At 34.8% G+C, this 18,784-nt stretch overlaps 2 protein-coding genes across 18 annotated transcripts in view; one reads left to right on the forward strand and one right to left on the reverse strand.

Moving 5' to 3' along the window:
* The window catches only part of RCBTB2 (RCC1 and BTB domain containing protein 2), a 72,293-nt gene extending 57,061 nt beyond the window's left edge, over positions 1-15,232 (forward strand). For 6 of the 13 annotated variants that reach the window (XM_057494517.1, XM_057494523.1, XM_057494528.1 and 3 more), the window contains 2 exons: positions 9,549-9,717; positions 12,400-12,591. In XM_057494517.1, coding sequence (XP_057350500.1) covers positions 9,549-9,707 — 159 coding nt within the window. In that variant the 3' untranslated portion in view covers positions 9,708-9,717; positions 12,400-12,591. Of the gene's footprint in view, positions 1-969; positions 2,204-7,744; positions 7,792-9,548; positions 9,718-12,399; positions 12,592-14,469 lie in introns of those variants that run through there. The other 7 variants (XM_057494522.1, XM_057494518.1, XM_036904040.2 and 4 more) reach the window with 4 other exon arrangements.
* Positions 5,872-18,784, reverse strand: part of RB1 (RB transcriptional corepressor 1) — a 165,870-nt gene continuing 152,957 nt past the window's right edge. For all 5 annotated transcript variants that reach the window (XM_036904000.2, XM_057494514.1, XM_036904019.2 and 2 more), the window contains 7 exons: positions 16,611-16,715; positions 15,967-16,080; positions 15,697-15,860; positions 13,725-13,755; positions 10,432-10,574; positions 9,869-9,918; positions 5,872-7,747 (listed from right to left, as the gene is read on the reverse strand). In XM_036904000.2, the coding sequence (XP_036759895.1) occupies positions 7,674-7,747; positions 9,869-9,918; positions 10,432-10,574; positions 13,725-13,755; positions 15,697-15,860; positions 15,967-16,080; positions 16,611-16,715 (681 nt within the window). In that variant the 3' untranslated portion in view covers positions 5,872-7,673. The remainder of the gene's footprint in view (positions 7,748-9,868; positions 9,919-10,431; positions 10,575-13,724; positions 13,756-15,696; positions 15,861-15,966; positions 16,081-16,610; positions 16,716-18,784) is intronic.

Below are 18,784 nucleotides of genomic sequence, written 5' to 3' on the forward strand. Positions count from 1 at the left end.
ATGTCTAAAGAAAGGTTATAGTGTACATACGTAATTGCTCAGAAATCATTTGGGGCTTTAATTTTTTTTTTTTTTTTAGTATCATTAATTTACAGTTACATGATGGGGCTTTAATTTTTATGAATTAGCTTTAGCAACATAGAGAGGGAACTTTAAAAGTTAGTCACCACTTGGCAGCACCTTGTCCTGGGTCAGGATGGCACATCGGTCTGAGGCACATTGGGGTCTCTCCATAGGCTGGCCTCACTTTAGCTCTACTTTCCATGGGGCCAAGAAAGCATCTAGCCACCTTCATTCTGATTCTCAAGCTTACAGATTTAATCAAGAGAATTACTACAAGATTATCCATTGGCCCAAAGGGCATTATAGTAAGCCAGAAAACACCAGTTTGCAGAGTTTCTCTTAGAGAAAGTCATGATTTGTTCAAAGTATTTTCCCAGTTAAGATTACTGAAAGTATGTGTGGTCTGATGAAATCCAACTATCCCATTGTTTGTCCTCTCATAAAAGAAAAAGAACTTGGCCTTTAATGACTTCAGAGAGGCAGTTTCCCAGCATTTACTGTTTTTAATGGCTTAACATTTTCTTACAGCTTCTTTACAGGTACTGATATTTAAGCCACTAAAGAAATATAAAAGAGGAGTGTTGTACTTTTAACAACCATTTTGAACCATACAAATAGGAACAGAATTCATAAAAATAGGTGCCTCTCTTTTGAAAGAAAACGTCATGATTCTATGCATTGGCTGTGTGGAGGAATGTGAACGTTTTACTCTGTTATTTAAATTTTTGCAATTATAGATTCATATTTCCTATTAAGTTTTATAACTATTCTTTAGGTATTGCTGTAACCAACATTTTTTGTTATTGGCTATAATCCATTTTCCTAGCTTCCATGTTTTAGGAATTTCATGGTGATATCGCATTGCATTCGGATATACAAATCTTAAAACATATTTGTTGTTCCTAGGATTTAGAAGAATTTTGCTTCAGGTTTTGCATAAACCATTTGACTGTAGTAACGCAAACATCAGGCTTTGCAGAAATGGACCATGATCTCCTGAAGAACTTTATCAGCAAAGCAAGCAGAGTTGGAGCCTTTAAAAACTGATCCTCACCCTGCAGAAAAGAATTTTTTAGCATTTCCATTTTCCCTTCAAAAACCAGTGAATAACTTCTCTTTAATAGTATTTATGATGAGCTACATTCTCCTGAATACTTACTTCTGTCAAAATAAGGATAATGGTCAAGCTTCCCCATCTGTTCAAATCCAGAGTTTACAGAAAATGTATTAAATGTTCAGATGTTACTAAGGTCAAGAGAAAAAAATTAAAATGTCTCATATTTACTATTTCCCCTTTTGAGTCAATTCAGTGGGATACTTCTGGTACAATGGTCTAAGTATATGCTGTTCTGGCCAAATTTTCCTTATTCAGTGGCTGGTATCACAGAGCTAGCTTGACAAGGAATTCTGTCACTACTATATTTTCAGCATCCAGTACAGTGCCTTGCATACAGTAGGCACTCCATTAATTTATTAAAAATCTTAAATATGCCCTGAGAACAGCTTTATTTATTGAATACTGGATGAAGAAGTAACTTGCACAAAACAAATTACTGTAACTATTGAGTTCATATTCATCGGAGAAAGAGTGGCCAGTTTAGAGCATTGATTAGAATTCATAAAAGGCCTTTGCAATTAAATAGTCAAAGGCCCAAGGGCTAATTTAAATTTTCTGTTTACTCTGAGTCATTAGTTTTAAGTGGGATTATTGAATATCTTGTACTATCTTTGAATGAATGTTATTTCTGGGCTTGTCTGCCTTACATAATTGCATAATGTCCTTTGCTTTTGGGCTGAGAGATTTGCCGCTAAGTAAAAATGATTGTTTTTCTTGTAGTTAACTTTTATGTAACTGTAAAACAGGTTTCTTAACCTGGCACAGTGTAGTTATAAAGTACTAGCTGAAAGGGACCTAACTTGCATTTCATGGACAGCTTTAAGAACAATGAAATAAATTTATGCTTTTTAGACCAAAGCAAGTTACCCAACTGCAAAAGAAAAACTGGAACAGGATGTGGGATGTAGTGTCAGATTCTTCTAATATGTATTTCACAATATGAAATTATGTAAAGAAAACTCTTTTGGAATTAGAAACCTTGTTCTGATGCTGAACTATTTGATAATAAAGTGCTTATTTGCAGATAGTAGGACAAGCGTGTTTTCTTTAATCTCCAGGAAACCGCGAAATTACATCAACCTGTGTCTCTAGAGAAATGTAAGTCCATTTGAATGAGCAGTTACTCAGGTTATGCTATAACAGAGCCTACCCTAAGACAAATGGCTTGTAAACAGATTAATTACTTGTTCATATTATTGCCTGTGACTCTCTTGTTAATCGGTGAGGTCACTTTCGAATCCTTTCTTTCTGTTCACTTGCTTTTTGCAGACCTTACTGGGTGGAGGCGAAGTGTTTGGATGCCTTAGTTCTAAGTCAGAATCCTGTTTTTGAAACTAGATAGTCTTATTCAGTTGTTATTTGAGAGACAGACATACACCATTTGTTTTCATTTTTGGGTGGATTGGCTACCTTATCCAGCAGACATTTGCACCTGGGTATTACCGACCACTGTCTGTTCTGGTAGTTAGACAGCCACGGTCTTCATTTCTGATGCTTCTTCCTCACCTTGCTGTGCCAGCGGTTACAGACCAAGGCCTTTACGTCCTTACAGTATCTTCCAAAACCTTTTCTCCCTCTTTTTTGCCCATTTCTGACAGAGTCTACTGAGGCTCCTCCATGCCTTTTTCTTTTATGAACTCATTTCATGTAAAAGTTGGAACACTCAAAAGGAATAGGCAAGTTTATTGAAGATGAAAAATGGACCACCCTTTACCAAACTGAACAATGGGCCAATAGCCATAGTGCTAGAGTACAAGTTATTGAGAAGGTTGGATGGAGTTTTATCCAGATTTTCTCTCTAAGCTTTGTTACATGTAAGGTTTGCACTGCTGTGTATCTCAGTGTTTATCTTTGGGTACAACAGAATAATCATCTATGGAAATCTCACAAAATACAGATTCAAGGATTCTAATACAGTGTGTTTTAAAATATAAAAACTCCCCAAGTAATTCTGATGTTTAGCCCAGGATGGTTTAGCCCTTAAAACCTGGAACTCTAAACATAAGGAAGGGCTCATTTTATACTAGTTTGAGAGATGATTTCCAGGGATACAGCTTTCTGAAAAACCATGCTTTCTCTCTGGTCTTTGAGGATAGGCTTGCCATCCACACTCCTATGTGAGGATAACACTTTAATTCCTTTCTTTCTTTCTAAGATGAGTGGTAGTCTCAGAAACCCCACTGTTCAGTTAGGGATGTGTGAGCGAAAAGGTGTGTTTTCATAATGACACTATTATCAGAAATGAGTCCTTTGATTTATATAAGTTCATTTTAGATTTTCTGTCCTTAAGTTTGTTTCCTCTTTGCTCACATGAAGTTCAATGTTCTAGTCAAAATAAAATTTTACCCTAGAAAGGTTAAGATTTTACATGAATAAAGTAATGCCTTTACCTGCTGATAGAGGTTTGTGAAAATACCCTTTAATGCTTTTTAACAGTAAAGGTTAATGCTCTCCAGCTGAGACCTGAATAAATATCTATTTAATCGAAAGGAAAAATCTGCTGAATGAGTTCTTACCAATGCTGTGTACACTATCTGGCCCAAAAATGAGGAGCAAAAATATGCTTCTACAGGCAAGTTTCTGTGAAATCATTCAGGTGACAATAGAACTAGTTTGTAGAGTTCACCCACCCCATTGCATAGAAAACTGTAATGAAAAGTAAATAAACACCAATTTCAACTTGCCTCTTTTTTTTATAAAGAGCTTTAATTACTGGAATTAATTACCGGAATTCAGTATTTAATTGCTTTAAATACTAAATTCCTGGAAGTGATAAATTTTCTATCATCCAGACTAAAGATTTTTATAAAGGCTGCCTAGTTTTGCCTTGACCTATGAGACTGCATTTCGTAAGACACCCCTCCCCTGTAAGTACGGCCCATTGAGGCATGCTGGCTGCTTTTCCTGCTCTCACCTCTTCATTTGCCTTTCTTCCTTCAGGAACAAAAACATATTCTTGTTCCAGAAGGAGAGAATTTCAACATACACCCTGTTTTGGAGAAATCCTATAACTTAAACTCAACACAATCCCTTGTTATAGCAGATGTGTTTTGTAATTTTTTGGAGTTCAGTATCTATACGTTAATACATAATATCTGAACAAAGCCTAGGTCAGATCTCCAAAATCAATGTATTAATATTTTTGTAGTGAAGCACAAGTATTCCCACCAAGCAGGATAAATGCTCTAAATAACTTTATGCCAGTTTAGATATACTTTTGGAACCAAACACACAGAAACACTTGGTTTCTAAAGTTCTTTGGATTTCAGAATTGCAGGTAAAGGACTGTGTGTGGACTTGTAATATATATAATGCATGCTTGGGAGGAAAGGCCTTTAGTATAAACTTTGTATCAGATGAGAAATGCTCCCCGCCCCACTCCTCTTACAACTCTCTATTTTTCTGTGATGCCTTATTGGTCCTCAAACACACCAGACACAGTCCTGCCTCGGAGCACTGGCTTTTCCTCTCTCAGGTCTGTTTCGCCCCTGCTGGGCGGCCACAGCCAACTCCCACGCCTCTTTAGAGCTTTGCTCAAGTATCACCTCAGTCAGTCTTTCCTTGACCACTCTATTTTAAATTTAAAAACTCCCCTCCCTACCTGCATTCCTTGTCCTCCTGCTTACTATGTTTTTCCCCGCAATAAATACAATCAGACATACCATATTCCTCATTTACTTATTCACTAGCTCTCTTTCTCCAAATCTAGAATTAGAATGTGATTTCCACAGAGATGGGGATCTTAGTTTTATTTATTCATTGTTGTATCCCTTGCATTTAGAACTGTGCCTGGTATGTGGTAGGTGCTCTCAGCTTCTAGGTGCTAGGGCTACAGTAGTAAATAAGACTAGCCAGGTTGATGCTTCCAATCTGGGACAGGGGGCAGGGGGCTGATGCAGGGGAGGGTAGACAGGCTATAGGCCAGTCAATAAAGCAATTTCAGATGGTGATAAATGCTTCTAAAACTTCTGAAAGACAGTGACAATACAGAGTAAGCATCTTAGCTTGGGTGTTCGCAGAAGGCCTCTGAGCTGAGCCCTCAAAGATAGGAAGGAGCCAACTATTCACAATTCTGGGGAAGAGCGCTCTAGACAGAAGGAACAATTACAAAAGCCTGCAGTAGGAATAAGCTTGGCGTCATGTGAAGAAAGGTCAGGATGGCCTGAAGCACAGTGAGCAGGGAGAAAGCAAGGCCCCAAGAATGGAGAGGGCAGGCCACTTCACAGGCTTTGGTGAGGGGTAGAGAAGCATCATGAATCAATTCTCATTTTATAGGGATCATTTTTGCTTTTAATGGAGTTGAAAGGTAAAGAGGAAAGAGAGGGAACGTGAGATCAGCCGGAAGAAATCTTTAACAGTGGTCCAGACAAAGGTTAATAGACAAATATTTGGCTTGAACAAGTTAAGTGTTCAGTAAAATAGGTTAAGACTAGGGTAGAACAAGGCAGTTTTGTTTGATTTTGGTTTATATATATTTGAGAAGCTGGGGGAAGTGGTGCAGGAATCAAGAGCTCTCCTGGCTCTAAGAGTTTGGACCTCCATGAAGAGGTCAGGGCCACAGAAATAAAATGTGGGAATCATCAGCACATAAAGCTCATTAAAGGTTAAGGATGGATGAGATAATAGGAGAAAATTTAGATATAGAAGAGAACATCAGTTCACTTAATACAAAGACTACATCAGACCATTAATACTCTTAACAACTAATTTATTTTAAAATAGACAAATTATTGTAGAAAATAACATAGCAATTTTAAATGTACAGTTTTAACGAATACAAAAAAAAGCAATAAAGCAATATCTGAAGCTTTGTTTAAGAAATTTCAATGCATGATACCGGAAATTCCTAAAACTCTGGCACTAATTCTCATGTGAACTTATTAGCAAAAGACCCAAAAGTATGGTAAGCCCTTGACCTAAAAGCTGATTTGTATGCTATTCATGCAAAAATTAATGAGGAAATGGGGTAAAGCTTTCTAGTGCCTGTGTTATCAAGATAACTGTCAAGAAAATAAGTTTGAGACTTAATTGAGCAAAAAATAGAATTTTGTTTTCTAACAAAATAAGACCAGATTCCTTTTTAGAAAATAATTCTTAGTTTAGACAAAGCGATTTTCCTAAAAGCTAGCTGATGCTACCTTAAATATCACCTATTTTAAATTATACCATCTCTAAATAAGTTAATAACACAAGATAGTTTAAATACACCTTTAGGTGCTGGGGGGAAAGGTCCTCTTTCTCTAATGTAGCTATTTTAATTTGAAGCTTTTATACAAAATCAGAAACATTAATTCTTAACCCAAAGACCTTTGATTACTTGCAGTTTTGGACGAGAAATAATGTGGCTTTGAATTTGCCAGTGTTAGACCATACTGACTTTAAAAAAATAAAAGATAAATAGACAATTGCTAGTTCAAAAGATACATGAAAGACATGTACCATTCCAGAGAAAACATGCCCCTCCCCAAATTTAGTAGGGCAGAATAATTGCTGAGATGCCATTAGACAAATCTCTAAGAAAAAAAAATTAAGGCTCTGATAGTTAACAGTCTGTTTATGGAGTAAAATTATTTTCTATCTTGATTTTTAAGGACCCAGAAACATTAGAAAGTGCACTTGGGGTAACCTGTAAGAGGGTCCTCTACAGCAAAACTCCAGCTGAACACTTTATTTTCTAAGTATTACATGGGTACTTTATGAATTCAGTGATCTGAATGGTATAAAAACCAAGAGTACTATTAATAATCTTCATTTTAAAGCATGAGTTGGATGAAGAAAAGAATTCTTAGAAGTCCTGAGGTATGAAATCTGTATCAGTAGTATGACAATATCATGTTTATACTTTGCTTTCTGCTTGTATTTAAAAGCTAAAATTTATAAAACAAGCATATAGTACATCAGATTCCATTAGTAAACTAAAACCTAGTGTGTAAAAATTGGTAATTTTTTTCTAGTTTCTAATATCTGTTTTAGCACAAGAGTTTGGAATCATTTGGGTGCATGGGGGGCAGTCAGCCAAATTGCATTTGGAAGACACATATTCTAAGGGTGTTAATGTTAAATTAAAAAAATAATAAATATAAATTAATAAAAATAATAGCAAACATCAGATATATGCCCCAAGAGAAGACAAAGTATTCAGATAGGCATGAGTTGTTAAGGCTCCCACTCCCAGCATCCTCACCATTTGCGGAGCAGAGCAATTATGCTTTGGAAATGGAAATATCTGCTTCAACTTTTAAATGGCAGGATTTACACAAGATTTTTATTTTAGTCTTGTACAGTAACTGCATATTCTACTGACTACAACATTACAAGTAGCTTAGGAACTGCCTGCACAAATACTCAACCTGCATCTGCACACTTTATATCCACAAAAGAAAATGGAGATATGTATTAAATGTGGCTGTAAATAGAACCTGGGAGTTACACAGATCTGTCAGAGACAATGAGGCCAGAGGAGGACACGGTGCCCACCAAGGTCACGAGATCTTCACTTTTCTTCCCTGTTTGAGGTATCCATACTATCATTCATTTTCTGCTTCTGCATTCGTGTTCGAGTAGATGCTGGAAAAAGGATGAGGAAATGTTAACAGCGCTGATGGTGCTAGGTAAGTTGGCAAAGGGCTGCTGGCATTATGCTGTGGTCATGCTAAACTGACGGAGCTCAGGGCCTAGCAAAGCAGTGGTTTCCAAAGTTTTTATCATTATCCCAGTAGAATTTTTCCCAAGCACATACCACCGAAATAAAAATATATGTCTATGTGTGTAAGTGGGTATTAATTATAAAACACATATGACCCAAGCAAACATTTAAAACAGATGAGACAAAAATAAAAAATTCGAATATTTTCTTTATGCACCAAAAGGTGGCCCATGTTTGTAGGTCACATTCTAGAGATAATGAGGTTGAGGATGGCACTTTACCAGAGCAGAATCCTGGGCTGGCCCAGACAGATCTGCTTAACTGAGTGAGTGGTAGTCTCTACAAGGCAAGGGACTCCCTTCTGTTCAGAGATGCTTTGCAAAGACATCAGTTTAGAGCTCATTTAATTTGGACATAGACATTTTAAAAGCCCATTATTAATTACAACAGTAGATGGGAAAAGAAGTTTTAAATAATTAAAATTATTGAAAAAAATATTTTAAAAATTATTAAAAAGTTCTTGATCTTAGTGGTAGGCAGGAGCTCTTCATAAAGAAGCACATATTTACACTTGGAAAAGAAAGAAAGTAGTAACTAAGTCTCCCCCTCTGGTCCATCCACTCTGAGCAAAGCAATCTAGCACTGTGGGATGACTTTCTTTAATGCAATTCTTTGAGGAAAACTAAAGTAGTGTGGAGAATTCCTGAGCCTTATGAGTGAAAACTCCTGCTGTTTCTCCAATTCTCCAGCTGCACAAAGGCCCTGAATCTCAGCTTGCCATAGGGAATTCACCATCATAGCTAAGTGTGTCACTGGGAAATGTACTGACTACAGCAACTGAACTCTTTGCTAAGAAAATACACATGCTTTTACAGCTTTCTAATCCTCTTAAAATGCGTATTTGTGGACTCCCAAATGCTTCCACATGTTTTCAAGACCTGCTTTTGGTTATAAGCTTCATGTATCTTTTCATGTACTAAAGGAAAAGCCACAACTATTTAAATGTTAAAATGAGTACGTTAGTCAATGTAAATCCAAAAATAATTTATAACCAAAAAATTTAAACTTTTGTTATAGTTTTAATTACTCTTCAAAATAATATGCACAGAAAAAATGGTTTAAAAATCAAAAGCATTATCTTAAATATTCTATTTCAAAGTACCTACAGAGACATGTTAAAAAGCCCTTTTTAAAAAGTCACATTTTAATTGGTATTTTTCTTACTAATATGTCCTATGACCTAGGAATGTAGTCTTAATACTTACTATCTCCTAAATGTTTGTCTTTTTTACAAGTCTTGGCTCTTATTCTTGTTAATGGATCTGGCACCAGATTATCAGGAAATGTCACACACACAATCATAGCCAACTCTCTAAGACAACTTAGTAGCAGTTAGTACACATTTATCTTTTTCTTCATGTGCTTTCCATCTATTATACTTGGGTTAATCTTTTATGTTCTCAGAGTTGCTTAGGATAGAATTCCATTTGCCTTAGTACTCCAAATTGATGTCACTTTGTATAACTTGGAAAATGACCTGGTGTTCTTCATCAAAATTTTGATTTCCAGTAATGGAGACCTTCTTTTTAAAATTAAGTTTCAAAACTTGCAAAGTAGGAAGGTTCAATAATAGAATAAAAGATGATTGTTAAATAAGGGTGATGATAATTTTTTATCCTAATTCTATAAAACCGTTTTCTATATCCAACCCTTTTTTTACAGACTTCCTCATTATGGTTCTGCTATCCTAAAATATTTCTAACCACAGCCATTCATGCTGAAGATGTAGGTTTACTTCTTAGTCTTCCTGCCCAAAAGATTTTAGAAAGGATGAAGATGACCTTCATTTTACATTTCATCATACATTTATTTCATTTATAAATGTTTATAGGTAAATAATGCATTCTTGTCTGAATCATATTTTAAATGCATAAGCAAGCCAGCTAAGTGACAGAATTATAAGTATTCTTTTATAATGTGAAAAGGCTTTTTGCAATGTAAACAATTTTCTCATTTACATAGGTAAAATGATGAGTACTTACTCATTTCTGCTAGTTTCTGCTGAAATTTGGACTCTCCAGGGAGGTGTTTACTGCAGATTTAAAAAATGCAAAATATTTCATATGTATATGTATAAATGGAAAACTCAGATTTTCTTTCTATGACTTATTTTTAATTTATGCTCTTATTTTAGTGAGTAGCTTTTAACTTCAAAGGTGGTTTATAAACAAACCATCTAAGATATAAATTATACAAATTTACAATCCTATATATTTTTTCTGTAGTTCTTATAAAGTACAGTAATTGATATTTTTCAAGAGTATGCATTTAAAAATGTGTTAATAAAAACAAAATTTTATCAATGGCTTTGAAAAAAATCAGATTTTTAGCATCTGATATTTTCAACTAATTCCAGAAGGTAGTATATGATCAATATGGTGTTTAACTTGGGGATGCATTCAGATCTATTATTTTGAGCAATCCTCACAATTTCCAAATAAAATCGTCATGGAAGGAATCGGTGGAAGTCAGGAGCACAGCTGGCACTCTGGGCTCTTCTGGTGACCAGCTCAGCTACTGAAAGACCTTCTAAAACGGTTCCTACCTTCCATCTGCTTCATCTGATCCTTCAATATCAAAGCGCAGTTTCTTCAGTGGTTTAGGAGGATTGCTTCCTTCAGCACTTCTTTTGAGCATACGATCGCTGTTACACACCATCTGATTTATTTTCTGGAACTTCTCGGAAGTCTACAAATTACAGAATTCCTTATTTTAAATTATTAAATGCCAGCATTTTGTAGTTAGCAACCCTTATTTGTAGTTTGGAATGTGTCAAAAGTCAGGCAGTGGTAATTATCTGCATTTTAATTTTCTGCTTTACTGCATCAAATGAGATGTGAAAAATCATAAAATCAAAGTAACTGCACATAACTTTTTCCAATTAAATAGCCACTGTTTTTTAATTTTCCTATCTTTTCCTCTGAAATTCTTCCCTTACTGCAATAACTCTGGCTGTTACTATGAAAGTCCTGGTTCCTTATTTTCAGAACTCATCCACACGCAAAATGAGGGCTACTGCTCGGAAGGACACAAAGTTGGAACAGCTTTCTGGACCCTTGTTTTTGACATTTTTTTCTGTTTTTGGAAGGCATAACAACTGATGTCACAAGAATTTAATAGGAAGTGAAACGTCCAGTGAGTAATGATTTTGCACTCACTTTATGGGCATTTTGTTGAAAAGTCCTATAGTTTATATATTTTACACAAGTATGGATACAGTATTTGTTGAAATGCTGCTGGTTCATAAGTTTTTTAGTTAAAAGACTTCAGAATTTCAGCCCACACAGGATGACTGATGGTGATTTGTGATGTATACGTCTCCTGAAGGAGAACACTGTCATAGCAAAGTAAAGAAAGCTTTGGTAAGAAATACCAAAGGCCACATCAGGGAAATGAAAACCAAAACCACAACGAGCTGTCACCTCACACCAGTCAGAGTGGCTAATAACAACAAGACAAGAAATAACAGGGGTCGGCGAGGATGTGGAGAAAAGCACATCCTTGTACACTGCTGGTGGGAATGTACATTGGAGCAGCCACTACGGAAAGCAATATGGAGGTTCTTCAAAAAACTAAAAACAGAAATACCATATGACCTAGTGATTCCACGTCTGGGAATTTACCCAAAGGAAACAGAATCACTGATCTGAAAAGATACGTGCACTTGTATGTGTACCACAGCACTATCTACAGGAGCCAAACTATGGGAACAGCTTGTGTCCGTCGACAAATGGATGGATAAAGAAGAGGTGGTACATACACACAATGGAATGTCATTCAGCCACAAAAAAGAATGAAATCTCCAGCCATTTGGAGCAACATGGATGGACCTAGAGTGTATTATGCTAATGCTAAGTGAAGTAATAGACAAATACCATATATGTGGATTCTAAAAAATAAAACAAATGAACAGACAAAACAGAAATAGACTCATAAACACAGAGAACAGACTGGTTGCCATAGGGTAGGTGGGTAAAAAGGTGAACGGGGAAAAGAAGTGACAATGTTTGATATTCTTCATCTGGGTGATGGTTCCATGAGTGTATACACATGTCAAAATTAATTGAACTGTACACTATAATTTGTGTATTTTATTGTATGTACTTCAATTAAAAAAGAAGAAAAAAAATAACCACAAGGACACAGCACCTTATTTTATCCAAAGGACAAACACATGGAAAAATTGCACTTCTTGTCTATTTTAGAACTGGAGTGGGGTAAAAATCTCAAGGATGTGTATGAACATGTTCATGTGAACTGAAAACTGATGTCAGGCTTTCTGATAGAAATTAAATCTGATTTGACTGATCTGACAGTGGGGATTAGCTTCGTTAAGTATGCTTTATTTTCTAAAAATTAAGAGCAAAAAGCAAAAATAATTTTAAGGGAAAATTAGAGTACATATATAACATATGGAAGCTAAATCCTGTGCACTTACTAAATTTATGATAAGCTTTTTAGTTATCAGCTTTAAAATATGGAAACATGTAAAACATTTTCTCAATTCTCTTAGAGGTTCTGGCAAGCAGAACAATGTGAAGATCCCTCCATCTATCCAGATCCAACCCTCCTTATGTGGTCCCACGTCTCCTTAGTGAAGCCTGACAGCTGCAGCCTGTCTTGAGCTAAGTGTCAGAGCATTTACTATTTGTAACATTCATTTTAACACTCAGTCGTTTAGTATAAGAACTCTTATCTTTCTCTAGTTATTCTAGTTGTTTCGTTTGGGGCAGATGCTAGAATGGCTCTCACTAATCCCCACCTCCTAGTATTTACACTCTTGTGTAATCCTCCTCTCCTTCAGTGTGGGTTAGACCCAATGTTGTCTTGCTTCTGACAAAAATAATATGGCAAAAATGATGGAATGTCACTTTCAGTTTTAGTTACTAAAATACTATAACTTGCATCTTGCTTGTTATGTCCTTTTTACTCTCCTTCCCTCTGTTGGAGTCCTTGCTCTGGGGGAAGCAAGCTGCCATGTTGTGAGTACTGAGTAGCCCTATGGAGAGGCTCCAGTGGCAAGGGACTGAAGGCTGGGGCCAACAGCCACAGGAATGAGGTTGCAAGAGGTCCTCTTCCAGTTGAACCCTGAGACAGCTGTAGCCACAGCTGACACAGTGACTGCAGCCTTGTTAGGAGAGACTTTGGACCCAGCTAAGCTGTACCTGGATTATTGACCCAGAGAAATTGCAATAAAAGATGTTTAAGTTACTAAGTTTGGGATAATTCATGATACAGCAATAACTAACTAATATAGTAGAAGGGTTGTTGTTGGTGAAACATACTAAAAGTAATACACACTGAATATAAAACTGAATTAATGATGTTAATGGAAGGCCAACTAGAACAGTGGGTTTCCAGCCTAGAATAACTATTCCAAAGCTCAGCTTTCCCTTGGATCCTTTGGAACAAAGATTATCACATACCTGTCACTTAATACTGGGAATAGTCTCATGTAACCAATTCCTATTCAATTTACCAGAGAAAGAATATCCTAGAAGCCTGAGAAGTCTAAGAGGAAGGACAAACAAAAGTTGTGTATATGTAGAGAAGGAGAAGACCAGTAGGTAGGAACTGGCTGATGACATTTGGTTACGGTGATCACAGTCTGGAGTATCGAACCTGTAGCTGTAGCTTTGAAATTTACCAATTATAAGTATGACTTGGAATTCAATCTGATTTGAATATAAATCTGGTATACCTATCTTTTAAATTCTATGCAACATGCCTGGATGAGGTGTTTAAATAATAGCATTTATAAATTCAAATTATAGAAATCTTCAATTTCTTTTATAGTTACAATGCATGCCATTATATTCATAGAAAGAAAATACTCACCCCAAATGATTCACCAATTGATACTAAGATTCTGTTAAGACAAAATACATATTAGTAGTGAAAATCATATATAATTATGCAGAGATGAACAAACACACATCATTCTGAACTATCAGAAATATTAAATCAAAGGTTTCCTCTACTCTTAGTGCCACTGACAAATTATATTCATTAGGGGCTTATTTTAACAGTGCTAGTCTAGTCAAACACTGAACTGGTGTCTAAGATTTTTAAAAGCAAGAACCACATGTCTGCAAGGACATATTCTGTCACTATGTACATTTTAAAAAGAGGATCAAAGAAAATCTGAAGTTTTCCCATATTTAATTCTTCATAAATCAATGGGTAAGTTATGAACTAAAATTTCTTTCACATTTTCACATGAAAAATTCTAGTTACATATGGCAAACTCTTAGAGTACTAAATAATAATAAGAATTCTAATTAGGATCTATATTGATATGCAGTATAGGGTATTTATCATATATCCTAGTATCAGGTATGTCTCTTTGTATGTTTGTCCTAGTTTCAACCATATAATTTATGTCTTTGATATTAAAGCTGAAGAACTGCACTAGACTGAATAATAAAGATTTGATCGTATGTATAAGGATACATAGATATTACTGCTTTTCAATTCCTTGGTAAATGACCATCGTTCTATATATTTGATTAACCAGAATACCTAAATATGCTGGATAAATAGTGTGTTAAGATGGTCTGTTAATGCTTCATCATCTTTTTAGGATTTTCAGAATGTGACTTTTGCTAAAGAACAACTTGGAAGTGATCTCACCATGATCAGCAAAAATGTGACTTTTGCTAAAGAACTTCAACTTGGAAGTGATCTCACCATGATCAGCAAATAATCATTATCATCGTAATATGGATTATTTATCAGTACCTAAGTATATGTTTTCATGTGGCAGTGTGAGCCTGTGTAAATTAAACGGACATGGTGTGGCATCTTAACAACTTATAACGCAAGATATAATTATTGACACACTCAACTAGAAGACACCAAATAAACAAAAGATGTTACAGGGGTACATAGAGCATTTATATAATTTGCCAATTATTTTCTACTTTACCTTTTCCTGTAGAGTTTGAAACTTTTATCATCAGAGTGCATTACTTATATAATTAAATATACTATACAAATGTTTCCTAAAGAGTTAATATATCCCTTTCCTGTTTGTTTCTTGCCCATTAAGTACAACTACATGGGTTGACAGTTTCTGAGATGAAATTTCATTAACTATACTAGCCAATCTGCCTCCCACTTTATACAAATAAAGTTAGTTTCAAATACCCCATAATAACATATAATAAGTCAGTTGAAGCACTTAAGAGCCAGAGAGCACTTGCAGTTTGATGTGGGAGATAACATAATTACTTGCAGCTGCACACAACTTCTCATCTGAGAACTTAAAACAGCTGCATGCTCTCATCATTTCAACGATCCACAGCACCCTTCTGAAGCAGACATACAGACCTGTCCCAGGTAATATGAGGAGGCCACAGGCAGAATTATGAATGGACCTTAGACTTAATTTACAGTCATCTACATTTAATCAGTCACATTTTTATAACAAAGCAAGATGAACAGGTTCACAGTTTTACAGGACATTCATCGCAACTCCTGAATAAAACTTCTTAACCAATGTAATCTACTTTGTTTAGTAGATTGGCTAAAGAAATTATGAAAGTGATTTTAAACTTACTACCAAACTGGTTCTCAGACTGTTTACAAAAGAACAGACCCCAGCAGCCAGGACTAAATTTTCAAACCCATCTAAGAAAACAAATTATCTTCCTTTCCCCACAAATTCTTATCATGCCAGTTAATATAAATAAGCAAATTAGAGACTCAAAAGTCTAGCTTATTTTAAATGAAGAAAGTTTTATATTTTTGTACTTGGATCAAAATAATCCTTTATTCTTTATCTTTTCCCTAAAGAGAAAACACAAACCTTGATCTTGGAGTCATTTTTGTTGGTGTTGGCAGACCTTCTGAAATTTTATATGGATTCTTTAGGGGTGATATATAGATGTTTCCCCCAGGAATTCGTAGAGGTGAACTAGAAAACTTGTAAGGACTTCGAGGAATGTGAGGTACTGGTGACAAGGTGGGGGGCTAGAACAAAAACAAAAACAAAAAGAAAGATTATTTATTTATTGTTTTAGTGAGATCCATTGCTTCATAATTAGATTTTCCCAGTCAAAGGATACTTTCAACATACCCTGGTGGAAGCATACTGCAAAATATTTGTTTTCAGTTTTTGCATGAAGACAGAGTTATAGAATACTATAATGGAATCGTATTCCTCTTCTCTGATCAAAACACGTTTGAATGTCTGAAGAAGAACAGTAAAAACACTTGTTAGATGAATTTGGAAATTTATCTCTTTAGATTTTCTCTTAATAATTCATAATACTTTTTAATAGAAAGAAGCACATATGGAAGAAAAAATAATCTGAAAAGCCTTCTTAGGCTTGGATTATACTCTGCTTTACCAGAAGTGAACTGTCATAGATACACACACACACACACACACACACACACACACACACATATATGTTCTATTTATATATATATATACATATACACATATACACACACACACACACATATTTAAGAGTGTATTACAAATACCATGTTTATTGCAGAGATACAGTATTCCTTATTGACTTTATAATATGATTTGGAAATTAAAGTACCTTAACTTTCCAATTCCATTTTAATTACAAATAATTAACCAATAATATAAAAATAAAAAATTGATAAGTGAATTTATATAATAAGGTCAGAATATATGATCTAATTAATGATTGATCTATTTTTACTTACAGATATAGCCAAAAAAAACCTTACTATATTACCTACCTCCTGAACAGCATGAGTAAGATCCTTGTATGCTGTTACAATGATTTTAAATTTAAGGTCTATATTCTTCACTTTGCATATGCCATACATGGAACACATCATGATCTAGTAAATAAATGTGATGTAAAAAATAGTCAGAATTTTGTTACATGGTTATGTTCTAAAAGGTACTCTGTTATCTTTCTTTCAGTTTCAAAAAATGGAAGTTTAATTTCCTACTAGATTATCCTTTTCCATTCTGATCTCAATTTCAAACTCTATGTGTTTAACACAAATTGTATTTAAAGGACAAAATGCAAATAGCCAGCCCTCAATTGTTCAGGGCTGATCTTCTGGTTTGTAAATAACCTTAACTTTGGCTCCTGTTCCTTAAATGTTTCTCAGAAAAGTTACAACTGAAATCAGTTAGCTGTATTAACTAACACTAAGGAAAAAAAAAAAAAAAAAAGGCCCGGTGTGTAAAAGGTTTAAACTATCAGATAAAATAATACTGAATACAGTGGTGATAAAGGGATGTAGTGACTACAAGGGAGCAAGAGAGAGTCTCGTGTTGTTGACGATACCCTGTTTCTTGATTTGGATGCTCGTTATAGATGAGTTCAGCTGATGAATTTACATTAAGATGTATCCTTATGTGGATTTTTCTATATGCATATTATGTTCCAATAAAAATATTTTTAATGCAAAAATAAGATTTGAAATTCTTCCCTGTGATTTGAAAACATCAAGCCTTCTTAGTTTACATGAATTTTACTGCCCAATTTAAGTACACGTCTTATGCCACATTCTTGCTCACACAGACTACTGCCAAGAATACTTATTCATCCCTTGCTCAGCATCCTACCAGACCCAGAACTACTATTTCTTCCATTTAGAATGCTAATTTTTTTATCCTCTTTGCTAATTCACACTTTCCTCTACTTCAATGTTTACCTAAGCCTACTCCTACAAAAATCTTGATTCCAGATACTTAATCTCTTTAGAATTCCTTAGTACTACTGTCTATCTTTTTATATTGCAGAAAAGCAGTAGAACCGTAAGGCAATAAATGCCTACTTTAAAAAAATCCATACTAGAATTTATATATCCAAATATGCTTTTGTAAAATACACATATTTGTATTACAGTATATATAGAAATTTACCTTCTACTCAAAATATTCTTATTGGGCATATTCCTACCAAACTTGGAGAAGTAAAAAGATTATAAGGGAACATTACGAACAACTGCACAGCAATAAAAGAGATATCTAAGATGAAGTGGAAAATTTATAGAAAAATACAAACTACTAAAACTGACTCAAGAAGAAATAGAAAATCTGAGCTTGAATTAGTAATCAAAATCCCAGGCAAAGATGGCTTTACTGGAGAATTCCACCAAACATTTAAAAAATAGTAATTTTTCACAAACTTCTGAAATTAGAAGAGGGAACACTTTCCAACTAATTCCATTAGGCCAGATGTCACAAGAAAATTACCAGTATCCCATGATTAAAAATGTGAATACTTCAACAAAACAAGGCTGAATCCAGCATCACATCAAAAGGATTATACACTGTGATCAAGTGGGATTCATTCCACAAACGTAAGGCTGGTTTATTTAACATGTGTAAGCCAAGTAATGTAAATATATCATAGAGCAATACAATAAAAGGAAAAAAAATCCAATAATCATCTGAATAGGTACAAAAGAAAGCATTTCACAAAATTCAATACCCTTTCATAATAAAAGCACTCTATGAACTAGAAACAGACAGGAACTTCCTCAAACTGATAAAGGGCATTATACAAAAAACCCACAGCTAACAACCACTTAATGGTGAAACACTGAATGCTTTCTCCTATGATAAGGAATAAGACAAGGTTGTTCCCTCTCACCACTTCCCTTCAACATTGTATTGGATGTTCTAACCAGACAAAACTTGACAATTGAATTGAATGAAAGTCATCTAGATTGAAAATGACAAAGTAAAATACTCTATTTGCAGATGACATGATCTTATATATTGAAAATCTTTGCAAACCACTAAAAAACTATTAGAATTGATAAACGACTTCAGCAAGGTTGCAGGATACAAGATCAATACATAAAAATCAATTATATTTTTATACCATGTAATGAAAAATCTACAAAAGAAATTAAGGAAAAAAATTCCATTTACAATAGTGTTAAAA

Source organism: Manis pentadactyla, chromosome 17, assembly GCF_030020395.1.
Source record: "Manis pentadactyla isolate mManPen7 chromosome 17, mManPen7.hap1, whole genome shotgun sequence".
Taxonomy (NCBI): Eukaryota; Metazoa; Chordata; class Mammalia; order Pholidota; family Manidae; genus Manis; species Manis pentadactyla.